Source organism: Nematostella vectensis, chromosome 11 (assembly GCF_932526225.1).
Source record: "Nematostella vectensis chromosome 11, jaNemVect1.1, whole genome shotgun sequence".
In the NCBI taxonomy this organism is placed as follows: Eukaryota; Metazoa; Cnidaria; class Anthozoa; order Actiniaria; family Edwardsiidae; genus Nematostella; species Nematostella vectensis.
This window is the reverse complement of record NC_064044.1, coordinates 16,247,471-16,271,302: the sequence shown is the minus strand read 5'-3', so window position 1 is coordinate 16,271,302 and position 23,832 is coordinate 16,247,471. Positions and strand designations below refer to the sequence as shown.

Genomic DNA, 23,832 nt, shown 5'->3' with positions numbered 1-23,832 from the left:
ACTTTTAATCCCTCGTCGATGTGCTGAAGCCAGCACAAGTTGATGGTTGCTTGTATTTTTTATCAAAAATTCAGCTATGAGCATATTAGGAGAGTGTCTCAGGACATCATAAAGTCTTTTGGGGCATAATTGAGTGCTTTGCCTATGGATATTTGCAAGCAAAGGTGGATTCATGATGATTTTTTCTTGTTTGGCTTTGCCTGGATGAGAAAATAATTTTCTAATGAATCACCACAGCTCTCCAAATGCTGTCTTTTCTGAAACCAAATTGATTCCAAAATTGTTTACACTGCTATTCTGGGTCTGTATGACCTGGAATTGATTTGTTTGGCTTCGGGGTGAAAAGACTTATAAAAAACCATCTGACTTTGGGGAGAGGAGTGATTACTGGCCCTCTCCTCGTGAATTTTTCCCTGGATCTCCCAGAATGCTTTGCAATACGTAAAGACATCTTCGTGGTTGTACAATCCTTCAAGGAGTGGACATTGTGTTTTGAGGCCATGGAAATGTACCTGGAGGATCAGAATAAAGGTATCTATTTGTGTATTGAGCTGTGTTTGCTGATTTCTCTCCCTTGTGTGGTATTTTGAGCGTTTTATTGAGAGGGGTGATTCTGCTTTTCTCTCCTTGTTCGATTTGAGATTTGTCAAAGAACCTGTGCTATTATTTGGCTTAAGAGTAGATGCCAACACCTTGGTTGGATGCATATCTGCAAGACCATTTATCCCTTAGACTGATGCCTGAGTATCTTCATCTTGTTGTGTTTATTTTGCATTTATGAATTTTTTGGGTTGTGGGTACTTCCCAAAGCCGGTACAGGCCGGTTGAGGGGTCAATGTGTTAATTTGGAAAATAACCTAAAAAATCAGATCGCGTATTATACATAAGTGCATATTATAGTTGAGTAAATACGTTAGGCACAAGGTGCTGTCAAGCCATGGTAATTATACAGATTGAAGCACTGCCGAAAAGCAGAGCCAACATATCACACCCCTTCTAAATAGCCATTGGCAATATTTATAAATATGCTATTCATCAATAAATATAAGATTTTCAGGCAGGTATTCCAAATGCAAAGTAAACACAGTGAAATGGCTGTGGCCGTCAAATATAAAAAATAGGTCCTTCTAACATAGAAACCATTGGGCCGATTTGTAAGAGCATAATTGGTTGCTTTGTTTTTGTTATCTTGCCTCCAAAGCTGGAGAACGTGTGATTGTGCCACCCAAAAAATCAATGACTTCTTAGAGATATTTACATTTTCAGCAAACAACTTTTGATATGATGGGTAAACAGGTGTTTTGGAGCTGATACCTTTATTTCCAGCTGTTACGAAATACTGCTCATCTTTCTTCTCACATACTTTGGATGATAGACCTTTTGGTAAAAATTCCACAGACTCTACACCCTGAAGAAAAATGAAAGCATTTATATAAATAATATGTTCTAGAGTAATAAGATATGAACAAATCTCATGACATGATCATATACCTCAAAACATGACCCTCAAAACATAACCATATATGTACACATTTCAAAACATGACCATATATGTACATACCTCAAAACATGACCATATATGTACATACCTCAAAACATGACCATATATGTACATACCTTAAAACATGACCATGTGTACATACCTCAAAACATGACCATATATGTACATACCTCAAAACATGACCATATATGTACATACCTCCAAACATGACCACATATGTACTTACCTCAAAACATAACCATATGTGTACATACCTCAAAACATTACCATATATGTACATACCTCAAAACATGACCATATATGTACATACCTCAAAACAAGGCCATACATGTATATACCTTAAAACATGACTAGAATCAAAAAGCCCAAACTGTCGCAATCTTGTACCAGAACAATGAATACAATACACCAAAAACTGGAATTCGACTCTGCCTTAAAACATGACCATATATGTACTTATATACAAGTGATAAAATTTTCACCGGCACACATTGGTCAATACAGGTCACGTGCACATTTACACACTAGGGCAAGTATCAGGCGATAACGTCAAGCTTGTGGGGTCATTCCCATGCACGTCAGTCATGAGCAGAATCAGAATTTTTGCTTCAATTTCTATTCCAGCTTTCAACAGAATAAAAAACAGTCTAGGTGTAAATCCATCAGTTGATATGAACTTGTAGTCTAAAAGAAAAGTTGTCGCATGGCAAAAATAACAGCACATGATCGTGGCTGTATTCCAGTGCAAGTCAGCGCAGGCAGAAGACACTTTTCGCATTTTCAGTGTAGGCACTGGGATTAAAAAAAATAAACCCCTTTTTTGGTTCACTGTGATATACAGTAGGTGGATAATGTCGGTGGATGATAAATGGTCCTTAAAATTTCACAGTTGCCCTCAAAGCTTTGCTTCTCAGCCAACTGTTTATTTTTGGTACCATTTCTCATCCTTGGACATTGTCGGAGATTGAGCAATCGTGATTATGTAAATTATTCCTGAGATCTAATTATCTGAACTATTTTTAATTAAGAGATTAGTTGATCACAATAGATACTTGTTGCAGCTGTGTAAATAGACGCCTAGCCTTTTCCTGATAAAACGGTATGAAACATGCTGGTACGAGAGAACGATAGAACGAGAAGACAGTGAACAGAGACAGCGAGCAGATCAAGAAATCAACTGTAACTACTACAAAATCATTATCCGTCTTCAAATAAATGTTCTTTTAAATTCACAACAGACATTATTCGCAGATATCCCAACCGCCAGAAGGGGTTTATTTCCTAACTACCTTAAAACATGACCATATACTGTATGTACATACCTCAAAACAAGGAATAGTCCTAGGAGGCCTTCTATTGGGTGTTAACATGTCTGCCATATCCCATATGTTCAGGACTTTATCTCGACTCGAGCTGAAGAATATAGAAAAAAAGGTTTAGGGTAATTTTAGTAGCTGGGACATATAGTACAGTACGATAACCAGTTCCGTATCACTTCATATTAAAATTGCTCTATTTTCTAAGACAACTATAAATTTCTTCATGCATATAATATGCACAGAAAAGACTACACATTTTCAAATTAAATTGATTTATATGGTATTTTCTGTTTGCAGAATAGTGGGAGTAGTTCCATAGCAGCGGGTATAGTTCCGTTTCAAAAAAATTCTCTAGTCTGGTACGAGTTTTTTCATTTTAGAATCAATAAAAACAGACTTACTGAATAACATATCAAATCCCTTCCTTTTAGCTCTTAATCAATTTATAAAAATGGTTTTAACTTCGCAATGCAGCATGTTAACAAACCAACAATCGTCAATGGGTTTTCACTCGCGTGTCGCTAACAAATCCATATTGCAAGAAACAAAACGGTCTAATAGAGTACTTCCACAACCCACACAAATACTGAAACAACAAAACAGACAAAATGCAAAAATGTATATTATAAGGTGAGCCTAGAATTGGGTGATTTATTTTGATATTTCTCATGCACAAGAGCTCAACAAAAAGCCGTTTTTGTTTACAATAACAAAATGTGAATGCTACGGCTGCCAATGCCTTATTGTAGTTCTGCAACCCCATATTCCTTTGGGATCCTCCCTTTGTATGTTTGCCAGCTAATGATTTAACTAAGGTTAATCTTGGCCGTCATATTTAATCATTCTAGCATATTGATATATCAATCACAGTTTCAGTAATCATTTCAATATAGAATAATATTTTATCGAGCGCTAACAATATCAATTAGGTTTTCTTTAAAATGAAGTTCTTTATTCAGCAGAATGACTGAAATAAAAGGCTCACATAATAAAAATTAACCGTTTAGAATTAACATTACTGGGAATAAAATGATTAATTGAGAAGGGTATAATCAAATTTTAATCCTTTTCACGGCTTTATATCTGCAGTCAAACCAAAAACACACTATGGGCGCAGGGTGATACGGAACTATTCCCACAACCTCTGGTGAGCACAAAAAACTAAAAGCAATGTAAATCGAAAAAATCGCATCAAGCCAGAAAAAAAAACATTCAAATAAAGAGACATTCTTTCTTCTTATAGCATTCATATAAAAAAATTAGGACATTTTTGTTAAAGAAGGTATTGTTTTCATCTGACTTCCGTGACCTGGGTCAGTTCCCTGACAATACAATATTCGAGGCAAAAAGATAAAAACAAATGCTAAGTGATACAGAAATAGGACTGCTACGGAACTGGTTATCGTACTGTAGCTGAAGAATATAGAAAAAAAGATTTAGGGAAAGGTTAGATGCTATGGGACATACAATTACTGAAGAATTTATGTAGGAAAAAGATTAGGTAGGAGAAATATAGTATTACACTGCTGCACAAAAATGCTTGTAGTACTGTCTTTTTTTCCTGCTTTGGTAACGATTATTCATCTTTTGGTTGCGAATGTTACCATTAATGCAGACGGCATCATACCTACCTTATCATGGTGGAATGTGATGGGTCGAATGCTAGAGATGTCACAACACTAAAATGATTCTCAAGGACACAGAGGCATCTGAAAATATATCAAAGCAGAGGTATAATGTATATATACCAAACATAGCATCTATAAAAGGCATCATAAAAGCAGGCATTATCTGACAGGCAGGACCCTTCAGCTGTTAAATGCTGGCTTGCCTTGAACAGTTGAAGCTGGCTTTGGGTTTGTAGAATCAAGGATTTTTATCACTATGTTGTGGACTACACTCCAACGCAATCTAGTACACAACAGACTTTTGGTTGCGTTACACGAAAACGGTGGTCTGGTTAGACTGAGTGAATGTAGTGAAGCGCTCACTATACAGCTTTTTGACAAGATCTTAGCGGAAAAAAGCAACAGGCTGCACAAGTTGCTTACCGACTTTTATGATTGTGAATATGTAATGAACATAAATTCATAATCCTGAACTTTAAAACTCTCCGCTTTAAGCACAGTTTCATTGTACACAATGCCCTGAAGGCTGGATTTCCGTAATTTTTAAGTGTATTTTAATTTTTCCTATTTCTTTGTTTTTTAATGTAAATAATTCATTTTTCAACTTTAGAAGTTGCAAAAAATTTTAATCAAGACTATCTATCTATCTTTATCTATCCACTTTACAATTTTTTCCACAAAGATGTTACATAAATCTGTTATTCGCTCTCGAGTTCCCTCTAGATGAGCATCACTGTCATGCTGTTTCACTTTATTTACACTTAGCACAACACTTAGCTTGCCACTTTGCCCCCCCCCCCCCCCGACACACACACACACACTTAACTTTCACCACTCACTAAGAGACTCCTTGCAGTATATACACTTTCTTAATATACCTAATAACATCTTAAGCGTCCTTACTCTAGAATATTCTAGCAAACAGAACAAGGATCCAAAGTAAACAAATCCAATTTCCAAAGTAAACAAAATCCCATATCATACTAAGCAACTTTTTCAACCGTATACAGTATGTTTCACCTGTTATTCATTTATTCCTTCCCTCCCAAGAAAAAAAAAACACTTTTCAACACGCTCAAACACTTACCTGCTTTTGACAAGATCCCAGACCCGGATTTTACAGTCATCAGATGTGGAGAATAGCTGCAAGACTTTTGGATCAGGATGAAATTTAACAAGACTGAAAATAAACACACATTAGACAAACCATTGACTCATTGGTACATTAGAAAAAAGTCCCATGCAAACAGTGAAAACTGCTGATTTTCCCACCATGTTGTATAATTCTATGTGCAGATGCTCGGCTGTTATTTTGAAAACGATGCGCTTTGGCAAATTTTCACCATGACAGAGGATAGGGGATGTACAGAAGAAGGGCAATAAATCTAATCTGCAACTGCAAAATCAGCACAAATATCAATAGCCCAACATTTCTACCAACCTGACAACTCCAGTTGAGCCTTTCAGACTATGGGTGTAATACTGTTTAATAATATCCCAGACTTTGATTGTGCTATCGCTAGAGCCTGGGGATAAAAAGGAACATATTATGGAGAAAGCTGATAATACATTTCCTCTCCACAACCTGGAAAGGCTTCTGCTGTCAGCCCAGAAATACATAGAAAAGGCTTGTGCTGAAAGGGATATCTACTAACAGTGAAGGCTTGCTATACACTATTGAGACATGAGAGTGTGTAGAGGAGGTTGGACAGGCGGGTGTGACATGAGAGTGTGTAGAGGTGGTTGGATGGGTGGGTGAGATATGAGAGTGTGTAGAGGTGGTTGGATGGGTGGGTGAGACATGAGAGTGTGTAGAGGTGGTTGTATGGGGGGTGAGACATGAGAGTGTGTAGAGGAGGTTGGACGGGCAGGTGAGACATGAGAGTGTGTAGAGGTGGTTGTACGGGGGGTGAGACATGAGAGTGTGTAGAGGTGGTTGGATGGGTGGGTGAGACATGAGAGTGTGTAGAGGTGGTTGTATGGGGGGTGAGACATGAGAGTGTGTAGAGGTGGTTGGATGGGTGGGTGAGACATGAGTGTGTAGAGGTTGGACGGGCGGGTGAGACATGAGAGTGTGTAGAGGAGGTTGGATAGGCGGGTGAGACTGTGTAGATGTGGTTTGACAGGCAGGTGAGTCTGCCACGGGAGCCCCATCATGACCATGGTACCGTAACTTTAACACAGTATTTCACTTTCTCTAAACTATTCATGTCCATGGGTGCTCCGCTCCGCTCTGACTGAACTTTCTATTGGTTAGAAATGTGGTAAATATGACTTTCACCAAACTAGTCTGCAAGTCTGTAGATGGCTCAGAAATGCAGTACACACCTTATTTACACTAGTCACATTATTCAGTGTACTGGACCTGAAAAAAAGACGATGTCAAAGCAAGGCAGGCTTACCTGTGGCAAGCAGAGTAGAGCTTGCATCAAAACACATGGAGGAGACAGGTGCCACATGGACAGCCTACAAAAATATCACCAAATGGGTTTCTCTACTAAACAAAAATAAAACTAATTTTAATAAATATTTTTTGAGGAGGATATGCAGTCATATTATTATCTATAAAAAAACACCAATGTATCTCACACGCTGATTGGTTGAAAGCTTTATATGAGTGTGTCTGTAAAAAAACAGTACAGACAGGCTTTGGACAGCGAGTAACGCAACACTTGCAAGCTTTTACAGACTCCGAAGTCTGTAAAAAGTTTGTTTCCATCACTAAACAAAAACAAAATTAGAAAAAAAACTTCGAAAGGGTCTCTACCATCTCTACCCTTGTGTTATCATCAGAACCATGCGAGTACATGGTTTTATCTGAGTGGGGCAATCGTTCTCTGGGTGGGGCGATCTTTCTCAGTGTGATTAGGGCGACGGTACCCTGGGTCGATTGTACCTGATACCTTGTGAGTTGGGAGTTAGCAAACATGAAAAAATCAACATTCTGGTCACAAGTCACATTCGTATGTAAGGAGATTTTGCTTTTGACAAATAAAATGAATGCATCTCTTTATCTCTTTGATCATGGGTTGTTGTGTCTTAGTTATTTTATAAAAGCAATAAAACATATATCCAGTGCATAGGTCTTTACAGACACTTGAAGTTGGTAGAATTGATAAAAAAAACTTGAAAGTTACAAAATCCCAGCAATAATGATCCATACCTTCCAGGTTTTTGTCTGCATTCCATTCCTCCAGTCCCATTGCCGAAGCAGCAGATTTTTCCCAGCCGTTACAAGAAACTGTAAAGGGAAAGTCCATTTAAAAACAATGTAAGTCTAAACTTTCAACTGAAATACTTTATATGTTAACGAGTGGAGTCGAAAGGGATGGTGTCAAAAGCAATGGTCTCAAAAGGGGTGGTCATGGCCACCAAGATATCTGCTTAATTTACTAATGGCCAGGAACAGAGTCACCAGAATGATGATCTACTGTAAAAAAGAGGTCATTTTATGATATCTAGATATCTAGGATAGTTGTGACCTTGTGTGTGGTTGCCTCTAGCGACTTTCATCATAAGCATAGTTTTATCATAATCAAAGTTCAGTAGAGAGAAAGCACATTAGAAAACCTGCCAGCGATTTTTTTTTGTAAAAGAAGCAATGCGTGACAGACTTTTAAAGCAATCATTGTAGAGAAAGTATCCAAATAAACATACCTCTTATAAACATGGAACTTAATTTTAGCTTCCTTTTAGGAACAGACATATATTCAGTGATTAAGTGGTTGGAAAAAGGTTACAAAAGGTAGCAAGATAAGTTTATGAATGAATAGATGTGTAAACAAATTAATTAAATGAATAAACAAACAAACAAGTGTCAATGCAAAAAGTTATGAATGATCTTGTTATGAAAGAGCCTGTCTGTTTAGCAGGCACAGATGACTAGGACACTGGACTAATGCTTTTTGTCCTATCAATGACATGCTGATCTTCTAATTTATTTGCTACCTCATCATCTGGTGATGCTGCAAAACACGAGATAATATCACTTTCCTAAAAACAAAAAAAGCATATAATCAACACTCCTAAAAAATGAGAGAGAAAGTCCAAACTAGAGTATTAACCATCCATATCAAACAAAAAGTAGTATAACAGTACAATTTTCTATACAGAATTATATTATAGTACCATACCACAATCTGAAATACTGCTGTAATATCTGTAGCACCACCATACCACAAAATTCTACAACATACTGTACCTCTTTAAGTGAGTGGATCACCTTGCCACTCTCAACATGAAGGACTTGCACTTTATCCGTACAGGAACAGAACAGGTACTCCTCATCCCCTGAGAACTATGGGTTGGAAAAACAACGTCCTCATTGGGTGGTTAGCTCCTCCCACTGGGGCACATACTTGAAAGTTAGTGCTTTGCAACTACATATGTACAGTTTATTCATAAGTGCTTATTTGATATTCATTATTTAGACCAATGGAGGTCTTGTTAGAAGAAATACAAAACAAACTCAATACAATGCTAATGGGCTAATACCTGGACTTTCCCACCGGTGTAGAATGCCTCAATCTTGGATGAAACCTCATAACTAGCAAAAACAAATAGTTGGTTAATACAGTGTGAACAAGTTTTATTCTACAAGTGCTCTGTCTCGGACATGCTTTTATCACGGGATGTATCCAAGAGAGGTATGCCAACACACTCAAGTTATGATCAGTGATGTCCAACAAAATAATTGATTTAATTATCAAATAACACAAAGTGTGTATGAATATGACGTAAAGATAACACATAGTTGGCATTTATTGAAGGGACACATGCACACTTGTTCTAAAAAAAAAAAACAAGGAAAAATCTTCCTTCTCCCAAGCATAATCAAGAGAAGTGAAGCAATTCTCCATAAAAGGGATTTTATGCAAAGGATCTAGTTGGTTTATTTATGCAATTTGAAGGTCTGAGTAAAGGTACAGCCTGTTACGAAACCTAAAAGTACTATTTTCAGTCCATTTCCATCCCCTTGATGTGAAGTGTTCAAACCACAATATTGTATTAATCTAAAAGATCGAACATCATTAAATAAAACATGGATAGTTTTCTCTTCATTATTCTGCATGATTTTGACTGTTTTTTAGACAGCTGAAATAACACTAAAATCACTCTTCACCTTGCAAGTGCCCTGCCAGTAATGGTTTATTGTGTGTGACTTCCGCGAACAGAGCTCGCCATAATGATCATATTGCCTCCCTTATAAATTTATAATTTTCCATTAATTGATTTGTGGAAAGTGATTGCATAAAGTGTAAATAAAAATTGAAAATTGCAAACAAAGTACACTTGAACTTAACAAACTGACTCAAAGACACTCAAAGATTAGCCCTTACTGTCAACGTGTCAACACCATTCCCAATATTTAGCGAAGAGCGTCAACGCATCAACATGTCAACTCCTTGTTTAAAAATATAACGCCACAGGTCCACTCCAAATATATACCCTGTTCCTAGGGCTCGTCACTGAACATCCCTTATATACCCTGTTCCTAGGGCTCGTCACTGAACATCCCTTATATACCCTGTTTCTAGGGCTCGTCACTGAACATCCCTTTAATCAAATGTATCAGTGGCTAATTTACCATTTGCCCAAAAAAATGTGTGTTTTATCGCAATTCTCGTAGGGGAGGTTTACCTCTAAGTTTGACGACCTTAGTTTTAAATCCTTACTCCCTTCTACAAATCCTAAAAAAAATACTAAATTATTTTGAATTGTACCCATAACTCTTTTTCTACAATCCACTAAAATAATAAGTTATTTTCAATTGTGTACTTACAATCCACTAAACAACTAAAATACTAGGTTATTTTAATTATACTCATATAACTCCATTCTACAATCCTAAAAAAATAAGTTCTTTTAAATTGTACTCAGTCTGTTCTACAATCCACTAAAATACTAAGTTCTTTTTAGTTTTGAATCATAACACCATTTGACAACGGTAAAAAATAATAAGCTCTTTTCAATTATCTTTATAACTTCGTTCTACCATACATTGAAATACTAAGCTCTTTTTAATTGTAATCATAAATCCAATCTACAATCAAGCTGACAAGGGGACGCATTAAAAAGTTGACGAGAGTTTACAGCGTTTACAAGCTGACATGAGGATGAGTTGACAAGTTGATGAGAGGACTTGTTGACAAGTTGACGAGAGGGCGTCTTGACAAGTTGACGTGAGGACGAGAGGGCGTGTTGACAATTTGACGAGTTGGCACAAAAACAAGGTGATGTGGAGACAAGTTGACGTGAGGACGAGTTGATGTTAGAATGAATCGTGAGGTACTGGTGACATGGCAGCATGAGGACGCGTGGAGGTGGGGACTAGTTTTTTTAAAAAACATAAAGCTTGAGGGGGGGGGGGGGGGGATTCTGCAATTGCTCCTTACATTGCAACCAAAAACAGCAGTAAAATGTTGGATTTTTTTTCTGAATCTCTATTCCCAGGATATAATGAATTCAATGTTACTATAAGTAACTCTTAGCCATGGAGTACAGCGTTTGTATTCACATTTACAAGATCAGGAAGAAGTGAATTACAAACTGGCAGGCGACAGCTCTTACTCCAGTATAGACCTTGTTTTTCATGCAAAGTTTTCACTATTACTCTCTAGCCATGCAAAAAATAATTGAGATTAGGCAAATTTTGCATGTTTCTTTGGCCATTTACAAACAGCCGTACTTGCGTTGTTTGGTGAAAGGATAATTTTAGCCACCATATAAACGGAGGTATCAAGGGGCCAAAAATAGCTTGACGTCTTTTCCTTGCACTTGCGACTGAGTGGACCAAAAAGCTCGTCAAAACTGTACGCCGAAATCAAAAGCGTTGGTCTGGCCATCAGAAAGATTCGGGTTTAATCAAAATAAATAGCGGACGTGTTAATGCCTCACTCGAACGTTTTTGTCATTAACTTATTACTGCGGATGCACAACTTATAACAACTCACTTTGTCTTGAGCATGGGGCTGGCAGTCTCTACCGTTTCTCCTTGGGTCATAGTAGATCGCGAGAAAGGGTTGAAAGTTTACTGTGGTATTATTTCGATCGAGTGAATTGTCTGGACGTTTTCGAGATAACTGTTCCACACTAAACAGCAGCACGACCCTTCTCCGCCATCTTGTGTCCCACGTGCTGTATATAGAATCCGCTGACATTTATGTTATCGTTGGCCCATAACACAGGTAGTTCAAAGTGCCATTTCTTGTACGAGGTTCGCTATGAAAAAAGGAAAACTCCTCCCATTCCCTGGCTCAAGAACAATCACTTATCACTCAGCCGTCAATGCGTCAACATGTCAGAACAATTGCTCTGAGCGCTACATTCAAATTTCATATTCTAAACCAAATTTTAAAATATATAAAATATTTTAAAATATCATTCCTAGAGTTGTCCAAATGCTATAATAAGCCTGACCAAGCTGTGTGCGCTTTAAAATACGAGCAAATCACTAATTTATCGATCGCTAACACAACTGTCTTGTTATCTCTGAAAAAATAGCTTTTTTTTTGTTTTTCAAACGACTGAGGCTCAAAGCAGCGATCTCAAAACTCAAGTATATTAAGGTCTGGGTAGTTTGCTCTTAGCATCGAATATAGCTTTTTGCCTAAGTCGACGTAATGTTTTCTTGCTGGTGATGACCTCACATCATAGATCACGTGACAAAATAGTTTTTTGCCTTCTCGCCGGTGGGGAAAACAGCTTGGACAAAGGTGTTTACTAAATAAGTGTTGACTTTATGTGTGTCATATGATAGCGTTTAGCATCCGGGATTTTATCTGATATTAAATATTTTGTTAAGTCACGTGACCTGCTGGAATTAAAATGTTGATTTGTGACCGAAGGGATAAACTTTTCTTTGTTTGCAGACGTGTTTCAAAGGAACATAAAAACATGCGATGTTTTCTTTTTCATAGCGTATCCACCAGCGGAGAATTTTTTGAAATTTTGATTTGCAACAGTTACGTGATCGGCTGGATGACGTCATCACTCAAAATAAAATATTACCAAACAGCTAACATTGCCGAGTTTGATGTTTTGACCAAAAATGGTGCATTTAAGGCAATGTTAACTCACTTTAAGGCAACTTTCAAAATTTTAACTGTTTTAGCTTATGTTCCAAGCCTTAATTCCAAATATCTATCACTATCTTTATACATCACGTAACTGCTTAATTGCCGCGCAACAGAATTTCTACATTCTTTATAATTCACGGGAGAGGGGATAGCGCCAGTTCTTACAAAGTTTCCAGGCCCGTACCCGGGATTTTTCTTGTGGTGGTGGTGGTGGGGGGGGGGGGGGGGGGGGGGGGGGGTGGTGCGAAATCCGATAGCGAACCCTATGACTTCATAGTAATGTAACGTATCCGTAGCCTTTATTAAACCAAAACTGATGTAAACCATTTACAAAGTTTCAAAAAATAAAATATCTATTTAAAAATCTGACCATCACCGAAGAACAAAAAATGATTTTTTTCATGACTTTGCAGAATATCCAAGGGACATTCATTGTCGGATTTGGTACAAAAAAGTCTGACTTATGGATTGATGACAGAGTGACCAGAGTGATCTAGATTATGCTTTATAGTTACAGATAGCACGTCTATTGAGAACAAAATGGACATTCGGCCGTGCGTTCGCACGCCCTGCACCCCCCCCCCCCCCCCCTGGGTACGGGCCTGAACTCGATGAGTTATATAAGCTGTTGACTCTCTCCGTGAACTACTACTAGTAGATACTGGAACTAGCCGCTGCTGAAATTTTTTGTGAGACAAAATTCGTAGTAAAAAAAGAGAAATTCGATCGCATTCCGCCTCAGTTAAGCCCACGCTACGAATTAACTGTCTAACTGTCTAAGACACACAAGTGTTTTTAAAATCTATATTTTACAGCTTGTGGTAAGAGCGTTGCAGCTTCTGTGCAGCCTTTGTTTAACAGTCTAAATGTCTGCTAAAACGATTGAGTTATCGCTTTTATCTAACTCATAAATGCTGAACGTTCGTAAAAAAAACAGGCAATGAGCACGATTGAGTTATCGCTTTTATCCAATTCATAAATGCTGAACGCATGTAAAAACAGGCAGTGAGCACGAGATGATTTCAGTTCACCGCATGACCTTGCCCCTCAACCCGGTGTTGTCGAATTCCGTCTGCTTAGCGAGTTCATGGCCAACAAGAGATGTGCTGTTCTAATAAACTTTCCTTTAGGTGCAGTACCAGGGGCCCTAGTATTGATTATCGTGGTATCCCCTACAGCAACGTTCATCTCCTCTACTTTTCTTGGCAGCATCCCATAATCCTTTGCTTGGATCTCAGCTGTCGCTTTGTGGATTGCTTGTTCGCGTCTTGCATTCTTTACTAGGGATTGTGCGACTATTACCGCTTCGCTGACGCGACGAAAGTTTGCTGCAACGCGAAGTGATGATGCTGATTTTGGGGCGGACAGCTTGGGCGGGTTTCCTGTGGTTTTCATTCGCATTTCCGTGTCCAAAACATCGAGAGTTTTCATTTCTACTAAAGACAGGTTCCTCTTTTTGACAGGTTTTGCCTTGAGTTCTGTGACTGCGATCATAGGTATTGTGTGCCCGGGATTTGATTGTTTTTGTGTCCGTTTCTCAGATTTGGAGATCGTGCTAAAAGATGCCGTCCGAGGACGATAGACACTCGATCCAGGAAGATTAATTGTTGTAACGTCACTTTTGCTTCTCCTTCGAGTCTCAAAATCAAAGTTTTCTAAATCTAGGCTGGCAACTTCTTTCGAACACGAGGGATCGCTTTCGCACCCGTCTACCGTGAACATCATACTTCGTTCTTCGACTTGCTTCTTGATTATACCACATTGCTCTCCATTTTTTCTTTGGTTTTTATGTTTAGCAGAATTGATTATCGTTCTCAAATGATCAGCTGATTTTGCACGGCGTTTGTGCCCCGTAAAGCCAGACCCAAAGACTTCTTGTGAAACATGTGCTACATTGGACGCGAACCGACGCAGACGTCTTCTATCTGTCCTGTCACCAAAAGACTCGAACCCGAAGTTGGACATCGACTTTGAACGCCTCATCTTCGTCTTCCCAGCCTCTTTCGGATTACTCAAGCCAAATACTGAGTTATTTTTGTTATCAATAGCTACCCACCCATTGTTCTTTCTAGGGTTTAACGCTCCCAAATCAAGAGCCGCGTCATTTTCATCAATAGGGTACTTGTCCTTTAATTTTTGCCCTTGTGAGATACGCCGCTGATGTCTGTTTTTCCGCAAATCTCGAATCTCCTCTCGTACGATGTACTTCTCGTTAAATATCTGCCTCATTGCTCTCTGGTGCTCCTTCGCATACCTACTGACTTCACGTTGTAAGAGTTTGTCTTCGTTAGCATTTAGTCTTCTTGCGACTTCGCTCCCTTTCGTAGCACCAAACTTAGGGGCACTAGTGTTAGTTTGCATTTTAGAGACCTACTTCTTAGGAGCTGTCCTTGTCGATATATCGGTCCTAATTTTAAGAGCCAAACCTGAGATTCGGATGTTCGTGTAGCGTAAGAAAAGCCTATCATTAGAGATAATGATAAAAAATGTTTACACAAGCCACCGAAAGAATAAACTGCACTAGCCGTGATACACAAAAAGCTGTTTACATTTTGAAGTCTTGTTCAACACCACTAAGCTCATTGTTGATTTAATGAAAATCTGTTCCATAATTAAGTTTTGGTCTTGGTTGTAGGATAAGATAAATAGCCAATCAAGCCTTTAAGTAGCGCTTCTCGGCAGTTTACAAACTATGCAAGATAGTATAAAACAGTCATTCAAAAAAAACTTTCGAAAATAGCATTTGAAATAATACTTTCTCATTCCATTTAAGCACATTGTTTGTTGAAAGCTCATGGCGTAGCTATTTTGAGCTGAAAGTATTTGACTAGAAGCTAAGCACGAGCTTAGGGTTTTGTCAGAAAAAAAAAATCATGACTGGCGGTACCAGGCCAAGCAGACTATGGTGCTTTACCCATTACCCTTAATAATTACTATACTACTATAATGGATAGGTTTAGCCTACATGGCGCCTAACCAACGAACAAATAAAGACCGAAAAAGAGGATTCGTTCATTGGCTAATACACGTAAGTTACTGTAGGGTAACAGTTCCGTAGCAGGCATACTTACGTATCACTAGCATTTGTCCTTTTCTTCTTGCCTCGAATATTGTAGAGTTGAACAATCCAAAACTGCCTAAATGATAATCTATTATTGTCCTGAGAAATAAATCCAGCTTATTTCATCCAATGGTTTGTTATGAAAGTATCATTATTTCGATGTGATTTCCATAATTGTTGCTAAGATAAGCGGCGTTTTGCACAGTGAACTGACCACAACGAAAAAATTCAATACCAAAGGAACAAATGAAACGGGAAAGGAACAAGGGAATGGTAAACTACCTCTGCACGCTCAGTCCGGTCACGTAGCAAGCGCCTGGGTACGAGGCAGCGCTGAAAGCCTGAGCGCGCTTTGACACGCAAAAAGTCACGTGATCTCTTAGCGCAAGTCCCCTATTCGACTATTCTATCCGAGGAGAAAAGAGTGAAACTAGTCTTTGAGGAACATGAAGTTAGTTCTAGCTAGCGGAAAAATTCGATTATTCGATCCTAGTATGAATGAAACCTAGTCTTTGAGGAACATGAAGTCAGTTCTGGTTTGTTCGAGTATTCGTAGATCTCTGTGTTATTTGATGAGACCTGTTTATAAAGGGAAATTTAAAATCAATCCGAATAATCTCGGCCCCGCTTTTCGGCCCTTGTAATATCAGCTATATTTTTTTTATTCGATACTGGGTTTGCAGTATTTTATATTTTGAGTCTATTTTTCCACAGCAATGTCAAGTCCAGAACTGCTATTGATTGCAAATCATTGCCCAAGAATTTTGGGCAATGATTTGCAAACTATTTGAAATAAAACAAAATTGTTTGCTAGGCAAACACAATCACGGAGGAGACACAGAGATTCTTTAGAGATCAGTGGGCTCCAGTGAATACTGCAGTGTACTTACAAAAATAAAACAAACAGAAAAACCTTGAAACAAAGGGTTAGTGATCCAAGCCAAGACAGTGGCTGCAAAGAAAAGGGGGTCTTGCATAAATCTGGCTTAAGGAAAATGTGCGAACTGCCCCACACAAATCTAAAAGAATATAGATTTTTAAATCTCATAGATTGGTCGGTCATTCAATTGCAAGGGTTAAAACCCTTGCAATTGAATGACCGACCAATCTATGAGCTTCTCCGAGAGAACTTCAAGTATTATATACTACTTAGGTCCGTACTGAGAAATCTCAGCCCGCGGGCTTTTTGTACAGACCGAGGCCGCAGGCAAAATCTCCACAAACATCAGCGCTAGCGCTAAACTGTCAGAAGCAACTGTAAAGGTAAACAAAGTTGGAAATTATATTGAGGAAAAAAAATTGTAAATAAGCTTACGAAATTACGGCAGGATCCGGACCGCTCAACAGCCAATCAACGTGCGCCATTCCACCAGAAGTGGTTGATGGCATATAATAATGTTTCATTATAACAACCATGAGTATCATATGTGTAATTCTCATTATGATTCATGTAGTTTCATATGACGGCCTAGCAGCCTGAACTGAACATTAGACGTTCTTATAAAAAGGGGTTCAAGAGTTTGTATTGGAAGACAAACAATTTGAAAAAAAAATCCAAAATTTAATCGAAAAAATCGCAATTGCTTTCTTGAGTGAGCGATGGAAATGGGTGCTTCTCACAAAGCCTGCCTTGTTTTCTGCGGCAATATTTAAAATATGGCGAAGACAGTGCCACAAATTGTGTTTTCTAGTCTTAAATAAACACAAAGACCAATAAAACTGAGTATCAATTCTGAATGTATCTTTTGTTTTTAATTTGATTTGGAAAATTTGATTTTAAAGAAGATAACCTGAGAGTGTTGTGAACCAGCTTGAACCACAATTTGGATAAACTTTCTAAAAGCCGGTTTTTCAAAAAGGTAACACAATAAATATATTTTCTTTTTTTTTCTTCCACTTTTCCTCATAATCGCAAAGAGATTTACATGAGATGATAATAAAACTAAATTTTACACAGTTTGGTTTACGGGCGATTAATTCACACACCCTACCCCTGAGAAAATATTTTGTCAAGTCTCTGTGACGCACATGCGCGCTGATGTCTTCTTCTCGTGTGTTACTTCGTTCGTTGTGTAGATATTGACGGCCGATGTCTGGCCAATGAAGTCGATGTGAGTGTAGCCATCAATGGGAGTATTTTATGGCGTTAACTCGTTATGAGAATTTGGCGGTGCCACCTAGGATCTCTTCTCCGAAAGTCTCTATTCGGCACAGTAGTCCTGACCATCGTTACGTACTTGCTCCTTTTGTATCAGACTCCAAAACACAATCGTCACAGTGCGAAACATGCGGTGGAGCCCTTTACGACGGGAAAATGTCACAATCCACGAGACTTGGATTCCATCAAGGATTTGAACTCTGCAAAATATCCTTTAGAATACAAAAATACGACCACAAGGCTGTACGAAGGAGGAAACGTTTTGGTTTTCTATCGCGAAACTTCGATCACCTTTCGTCTGCACATTGTAACAATCCTGGAAGCCAGTCGAGTGAATTATAAACTTGTTTACGTTTCGCAAAAGACAAGTCTGCCTCCATTAACAGAGAATGGGGCGCCTTTATATCATGTTATTGTTTTTGAGAATTTAAAATTTTACTTAGGGTTGCCAGAGAAAAGTCGGGAAATTTTTGACAAATACCTGCGCGACTTCTCGGCTGGATTAGCTATATTTACTATAGCAGAAAACTACGGGTTTCTCCCAAACTACTTCCCGAAATTGCATCTAAAAATAAGAACAGGCATTTCAAGTGTAAAGACCGCCGAAGTGAACCCTAAATCGTCTTTATTGAGGCTTACAAGAGCTGGTGGTGTAGTCGACGATAACTTACCCGGGAAAGATTGGGCGACATTTTCGTCAAACCACAGCACTTACGAACCAGTTGAGACAATATCTAGGGAGATATTTAAACCCCAAATACTCAAAGACCCTGTAAATTCACGACTGGATTACGCTCAGTCTTATATAACAAAGCGATATGTGTCTGTCATACTGGATAAGGGAAAATTGGATGGAATTAAGAAGGTTTATTTTGGAAATGGATTGAACTTCTGGCTTCATCGTTTGCTGTTTATCGATGGCTTGGATTTTTTATCAGATGGAGCGATAAAAAGGCCGCTGGATCGATGGATATTAGTAGATATAGATGACATTTTTGTTGGTAAAACTGGAATCAGAATGACACGGGACGACGTGCAGGTATGTGCCCCTACGGATCTCTTGTATACAAATTTATTATGCCCAAAGTGTGTCGGCAATACTTAACTACCTTATTTATTTATTTATAAGCTGATCTCATTAATGTTAAATGGAACGTTAAACTCTTATTAAACTTTGATCAATAGAGAAACATAGTCCTCTTTTGGTCGATGAGACATGCTCAAAAATTCAAGTAATGACTTATGACATTGATTAACTGACAGTGTGCTTACAGTGGAAATGGTGTCCCCCTATTAAGCGACGGACCAACCTCTTTAGCGACCAGCCACTAGAAAGTGACCGACCAACCCTCTATTAAAGTGACCAACCCTCTTTAGTGACCAGCACTCTAATAAGTGATCACACCCTATTAAGCAGCAAACCTCTATAAGGAGACCACCCTCTATTAGGGGACTACCCCCTATTAGGCAACCACCCAAATGACAGATTGTTGTATTTTGACCCCAAATCCTAACCACCATTCCTTTCCAGTTTTTGATATTTGACTGATTGACATTATTGATTGTTACATTGGTTGATCCAGGGAGTTTGTGTGGGTTGCTAACGATTGTGCACATACATATGTGTGCAAGTGCTCATGTACAAGAGCTTGCCAAAAGACCCTAGGGGTCTACTCAATCAACAGTAATGACCATATTTGCCTGCTATCAGGCAATTTATTATTATCATTTTTCCCATCAATGATACATGGAGTGTACACTACAACAGCAATACACACACAAGTGGGCAGGTTGACCTTTTACACATTTGAATATATAAAAAGTAACAATAAAGAGAAAAAATAATAAATATATATATAGTTTCTATATTGTTCTTGAGTTGACTATTTTCAAAGTTTTTAAAGTAACCCGATATTTTAAGGAATGCTGTAAAAATATAGGCTTCATTTTCCATAGCTGCATTGTATAGTATATAGTATTTGGTAACAAATAAACAGAAATTGAGTAAGCAATTGTTTCTATCTTGTCATCCATACTATATTTAAGCATTTGTTACTGGTAAAGTAAGATCTTGTTTATGCCCAAACCAACAGCTTTCGCAGCTTGACATTCCACGAAAAGGTGGCATAGCGTTTGCGGTTGTCCTCACATACATGGCACACATCAACATCCTTTAATCCATCCCTTTTTAGGGATATATTAATCAGGAGAATATATTGAATTATTTTAGCTTGGAACATTGCCAAATATCTATTTCTGGTGACCTGCAATGGAAGCTCATAAACAGTACAAAAAACATTTTCTACAATCCCTGAGAATCTCCTTTGTGCGGTTGGCGGACCAAATTTTTTATCTACGAAAAGGCTGGTTAAATATTTTGTTGTAAGATTGCAGTTTAAAAGTTCAGCATACAAAACAATACAACAATCCTTGTTTATCGAGAGTAGCATATTAACCGAATTAACAGTTTTTTAACATATGGCCCTTGTTAGCACTGTAAGCACTTTCACTGGTGTGCTTACAATTCGGTTCAGGTTAGTGTAGTGCAGCTTGAAGAGACGGGACCCCTGGTTTAGTCTCCAATGTAATGTAAAAAAAATTGTTTTAACCTTAAATTACTCAAAAACTGAGTGTAAGCTAAAAATTTCCCATCATGGTTTACTAGGTCCCCTATTTTAATGATGCCTTTGTCAAACCAATCTTAAAAACAGACACTCATACCATTTATCAGTATGAAATTATTGTTCCATACAATTTTGTTTCTGACCTCAAATGAATTTGATACATATGAATTTGATCATAATGAGTCAAATATTCTCTTAATCCAAGACAATTTTAATGCTTTCAGGCAATGATATCTGTCCAACAAAGCATCTCTGAAAGGGTCCCTGGCTTCAAATTCAACCTTGGTTTTTCTGGGTTTTATTATTTGCATGGGAACAAGCAAGAGAGTGGTGGTGACCAGGAACTGATTGCTAATGCAGACAAGTTCTGGTGGTTCAGCCATATGTACTCCCATCGTAAACCGCACAGGATCGCGACGTTAGAAACCATGAGGACAGAACTCATGCAGAATCTGGATTTTGCAAAGGTTGGTATATTTTGATACAGACCACCAACCTCTTTAGAAAGCTACTCTCTGGACTTAGTCAAGTGGCCACTTAATATAGGCCAAAAACAGTATTTTAGTGAAAGGCCGATATTTAAGTAGTTGTGGTGGCAAGGGCAACAGATCCACAGTTCTCTGATACTTTCTTATGTTCTCAAAACCTTTTCCCCTGTCTATTTTATAGTTGTTGTTTCTTCAGTATGTGCCTTTCTAATTCTAAGGAGTCTGCATGTTAGTTAGTTTGACTTCCCACCCTTTGACAATTGTAAATTCTATCATTTGCCATAATTTTCTAACCCATCTGTTCGCTATCTGAGCAATAATATGTACACTGGTGTTGTTGTTCTTAGCGCTATGGGATCCCTCTAAACACTAGTTATGCTGTGGCACCGCATCATTCAGGGGTCTACCCGACCCATGACCTGCTCTATGACAGCTGGAAGAGGTACTATGGCCTGACAGTGACATCAACAGAGGAGTATCCCCACTTTAACCCCCCACACCACCGTAGAGGATTCATTTACAAAGGAATCAAGGTAAGGCACATTTCCCTATCCATATCATTTAGATGACTAGAACTTATCTTTGCAACTAAACTCACTTTTGCAACTAAACTCACTTTCACAACTAAACTCATTTTTACAACTAAACTCACCTTAACAACTAAACTCACCTTAACAACTAAACTCACTATAACAACTAAACTCACCTTAAAAAAACAAAACAATGGTAGCCAGTGTCTTTTAGTGTTTAATCTCTGTTTGTAGGTACTCCCACGGCAGACCTGTGGCCTTTATACTAAAACCATCCGTTTGAAGGAGTACCCAAAAGGTCCAAAGCGACTGGAACACAGTATCTATGGGGGAGAGCTTTTCCAGACAGTCATTAACAACCCAGTAAGAAGCCTAATTCATATTCCATTGTCAATAGGGAGGGGAGGGTTTTATTGTCAATATTTTGGAGTGGTAGGCTAATTTCAAATTTCGTATTATCCATGAGCTGTATTCAATGCAAATTCATGCAAGTGAATCAAGATAATTGTTTCATCTTTATTTGCATGATTTGCATTGAATACAGCTTATGGTTGATGCAACATTTGAGCTTTAGCTGCAGTAGGGGAGGATTCCCAGTTGGAAGTGAGGTGTGTATGCTGTTTTCTAAGCACATACAGTACTCCACTTGGCACATACAGTACTCCACTTGGCACATACAGTACTCCACTTGGCACATACAGTACTCCACTTGGCACATACAGTACTCCACTTGGTACATACAGTACTCCACTTGGCACATACAGTACTCCACTTGGCACATACAGTACTCCACTTGGCACATACAGTACTCCACTTGGTACATACAGTACTCCACTTGGCACATACAGTACTCCACTTGGTACATACAGTACTCCACTTGGTACATACAGTACTCCACTTGGTACATACAGTACTCCACTTGGCACATACAGTACTCCACTTGGCACATACAGTACTCCACTTGGTACATACAGTACTCCACTTGGCACATACAGTACTCCACTTGGTACATACAGTACTCCACTTGGTACATACAGACATACAGTACTCCACTTGGCACATACAGTACTCCACTTGGCACATACAGTACTCCACTTGGTACATACAGTACTTCACTTGGTACATACAGTACTCCACTTGGCACATACAGTACTCCACTTGGCACATACAGTACTCCACTTGGCACATACAATACTCCACTTGGCACATACAGTACTTCACTTGGCACATACAGTACTCCACTTGGTACATACAGTACTCCACTTGGCACATACAGTACTCCACTTGGTACATACAGTACTCCACTTGGCACATACAGTACTCCACTTGGCACATACAGTACTCCACTTGGTACATACAGTACTCCACTTGGCACATACAGTACTCCACTTGGCACATACAGTACTCCACTTGGTACATACAGTACTCCACTTGGCACATACAGTACTCCACTTGGTACATACAGTACTCCACTTGGCACATACAGTACTCCACTTGGCACATACAGTACTCGACTTGGTACATACAGTACTCCACTTGGTACATACAGACATACAGTACTCCACTTGGCACATACAGTACTCCACTTGGCACATACAGTACTCCACTTGGCACATACAGTACTCCACTTGGCACATACAGTACTCCACTTGGCACATACAGTACTCCACTTGGTACATACAGTACTCCACTTGGCACATACAGTACTCCACTTGGCACATACAGTACTCCACTTGGTACATACAGTACTCCACTTGGTACATACAGACATACAGTACTCCACTTGGCACATACAGTACTCCACTTGGCACATACAGTACTCCACTTGGTACATACAGTACTCCACTTGGCACATACAGTACTCCACTTGGCACATACAGTACTCCACTTGGTACATACAGTACTCCACTTGGTACATACAGTACTCCAATTGGCACATACAATACTCCACTTGGTACATACAGTACTCCACTTGGTACATACAGTACTCCACTTGGTACATACAGTACTCCACTTGACACATACAGTACTCCACTTGGTACATACAGTACTCCACTTGGTACATACAGTACTCCACTTGGCACATACAGTACTCCACTTGGTACATACAGTACTCCACTTAGCACATACAGTACTCCACTTGGTACATACAGTACTCCACTTGGTACATACAGTAGGGGAGGATTCCCAGTTGTAAGTGGGGTGTGTATGCTGTTTTCTAAGCACATACAGTACTCCACTTGGCACATACAGTACTCCACTTGGTACATACAGTACTCCACTTGGCACATACAGTACTCCACTTGGCACATACAGTACTCCACTTGGTACATACAGACATACAGTACTCCACTTGGTACATACAGTACTCCACTTAGCACATACAGTACTCCACTTGGCACATACAGTACTCCACTTGGCACATACAGTACTCCACTTGGTACA

At 38.8% G+C, this 23,832-nt stretch overlaps 2 protein-coding genes across 3 annotated transcripts in view; one reads left to right on the top strand and one right to left on the bottom strand.

The window, feature by feature from the left end:
• Window positions 1–11,598, bottom strand: part of LOC5504058 (transducin beta-like protein 3) — a 28,043-nt gene extending 16,445 nt beyond the window's left edge. The window contains exons 1-11 of one of the 2 annotated variants that reach the window (XM_032372331.2): window positions 11,402–11,598; window positions 8,943–8,994; window positions 8,650–8,745; window positions 8,397–8,441; window positions 7,612–7,689; window positions 6,851–6,914; window positions 5,890–5,974; window positions 5,536–5,628; window positions 4,452–4,529; window positions 2,824–2,914; window positions 1,315–1,408 (exon numbers count right to left, since the gene is read on the bottom strand). In XM_032372331.2, the coding sequence (XP_032228222.1) occupies window positions 1,315–1,408; window positions 2,824–2,914; window positions 4,452–4,529; window positions 5,536–5,628; window positions 5,890–5,974; window positions 6,851–6,914; window positions 7,612–7,689; window positions 8,397–8,441; window positions 8,650–8,745; window positions 8,943–8,994; window positions 11,402–11,451 (826 nt within the window). In that variant the 5' untranslated portion in view covers window positions 11,452–11,598. The remainder of the gene's footprint in view (window positions 1–1,314; window positions 1,409–2,823; window positions 2,915–4,451; window positions 4,530–5,535; window positions 5,629–5,889; window positions 5,975–6,850; window positions 6,915–7,611; window positions 7,690–8,396; window positions 8,442–8,649; window positions 8,746–8,942; window positions 8,995–11,401) is intronic. The other variant, XM_032372328.2, reaches the window with a different exon arrangement.
• A 6,019-nt stretch (window positions 11,599–17,617) lies between these two features.
• LOC5504056 (bifunctional heparan sulfate N-deacetylase/N-sulfotransferase 4) overlaps window positions 17,618–23,832 on the top strand; it is a 16,899-nt gene continuing 10,684 nt past the window's right edge. The window contains exons 1-4 of the mRNA XM_048734264.1: window positions 17,618–18,784; window positions 20,594–20,836; window positions 21,205–21,390; window positions 21,622–21,750. Of these exons, the coding sequence (XP_048590221.1) occupies window positions 17,744–18,784; window positions 20,594–20,836; window positions 21,205–21,390; window positions 21,622–21,750 (1,599 nt within the window). The 5' untranslated portion in view covers window positions 17,618–17,743. The remainder of the gene's footprint in view (window positions 18,785–20,593; window positions 20,837–21,204; window positions 21,391–21,621; window positions 21,751–23,832) is intronic.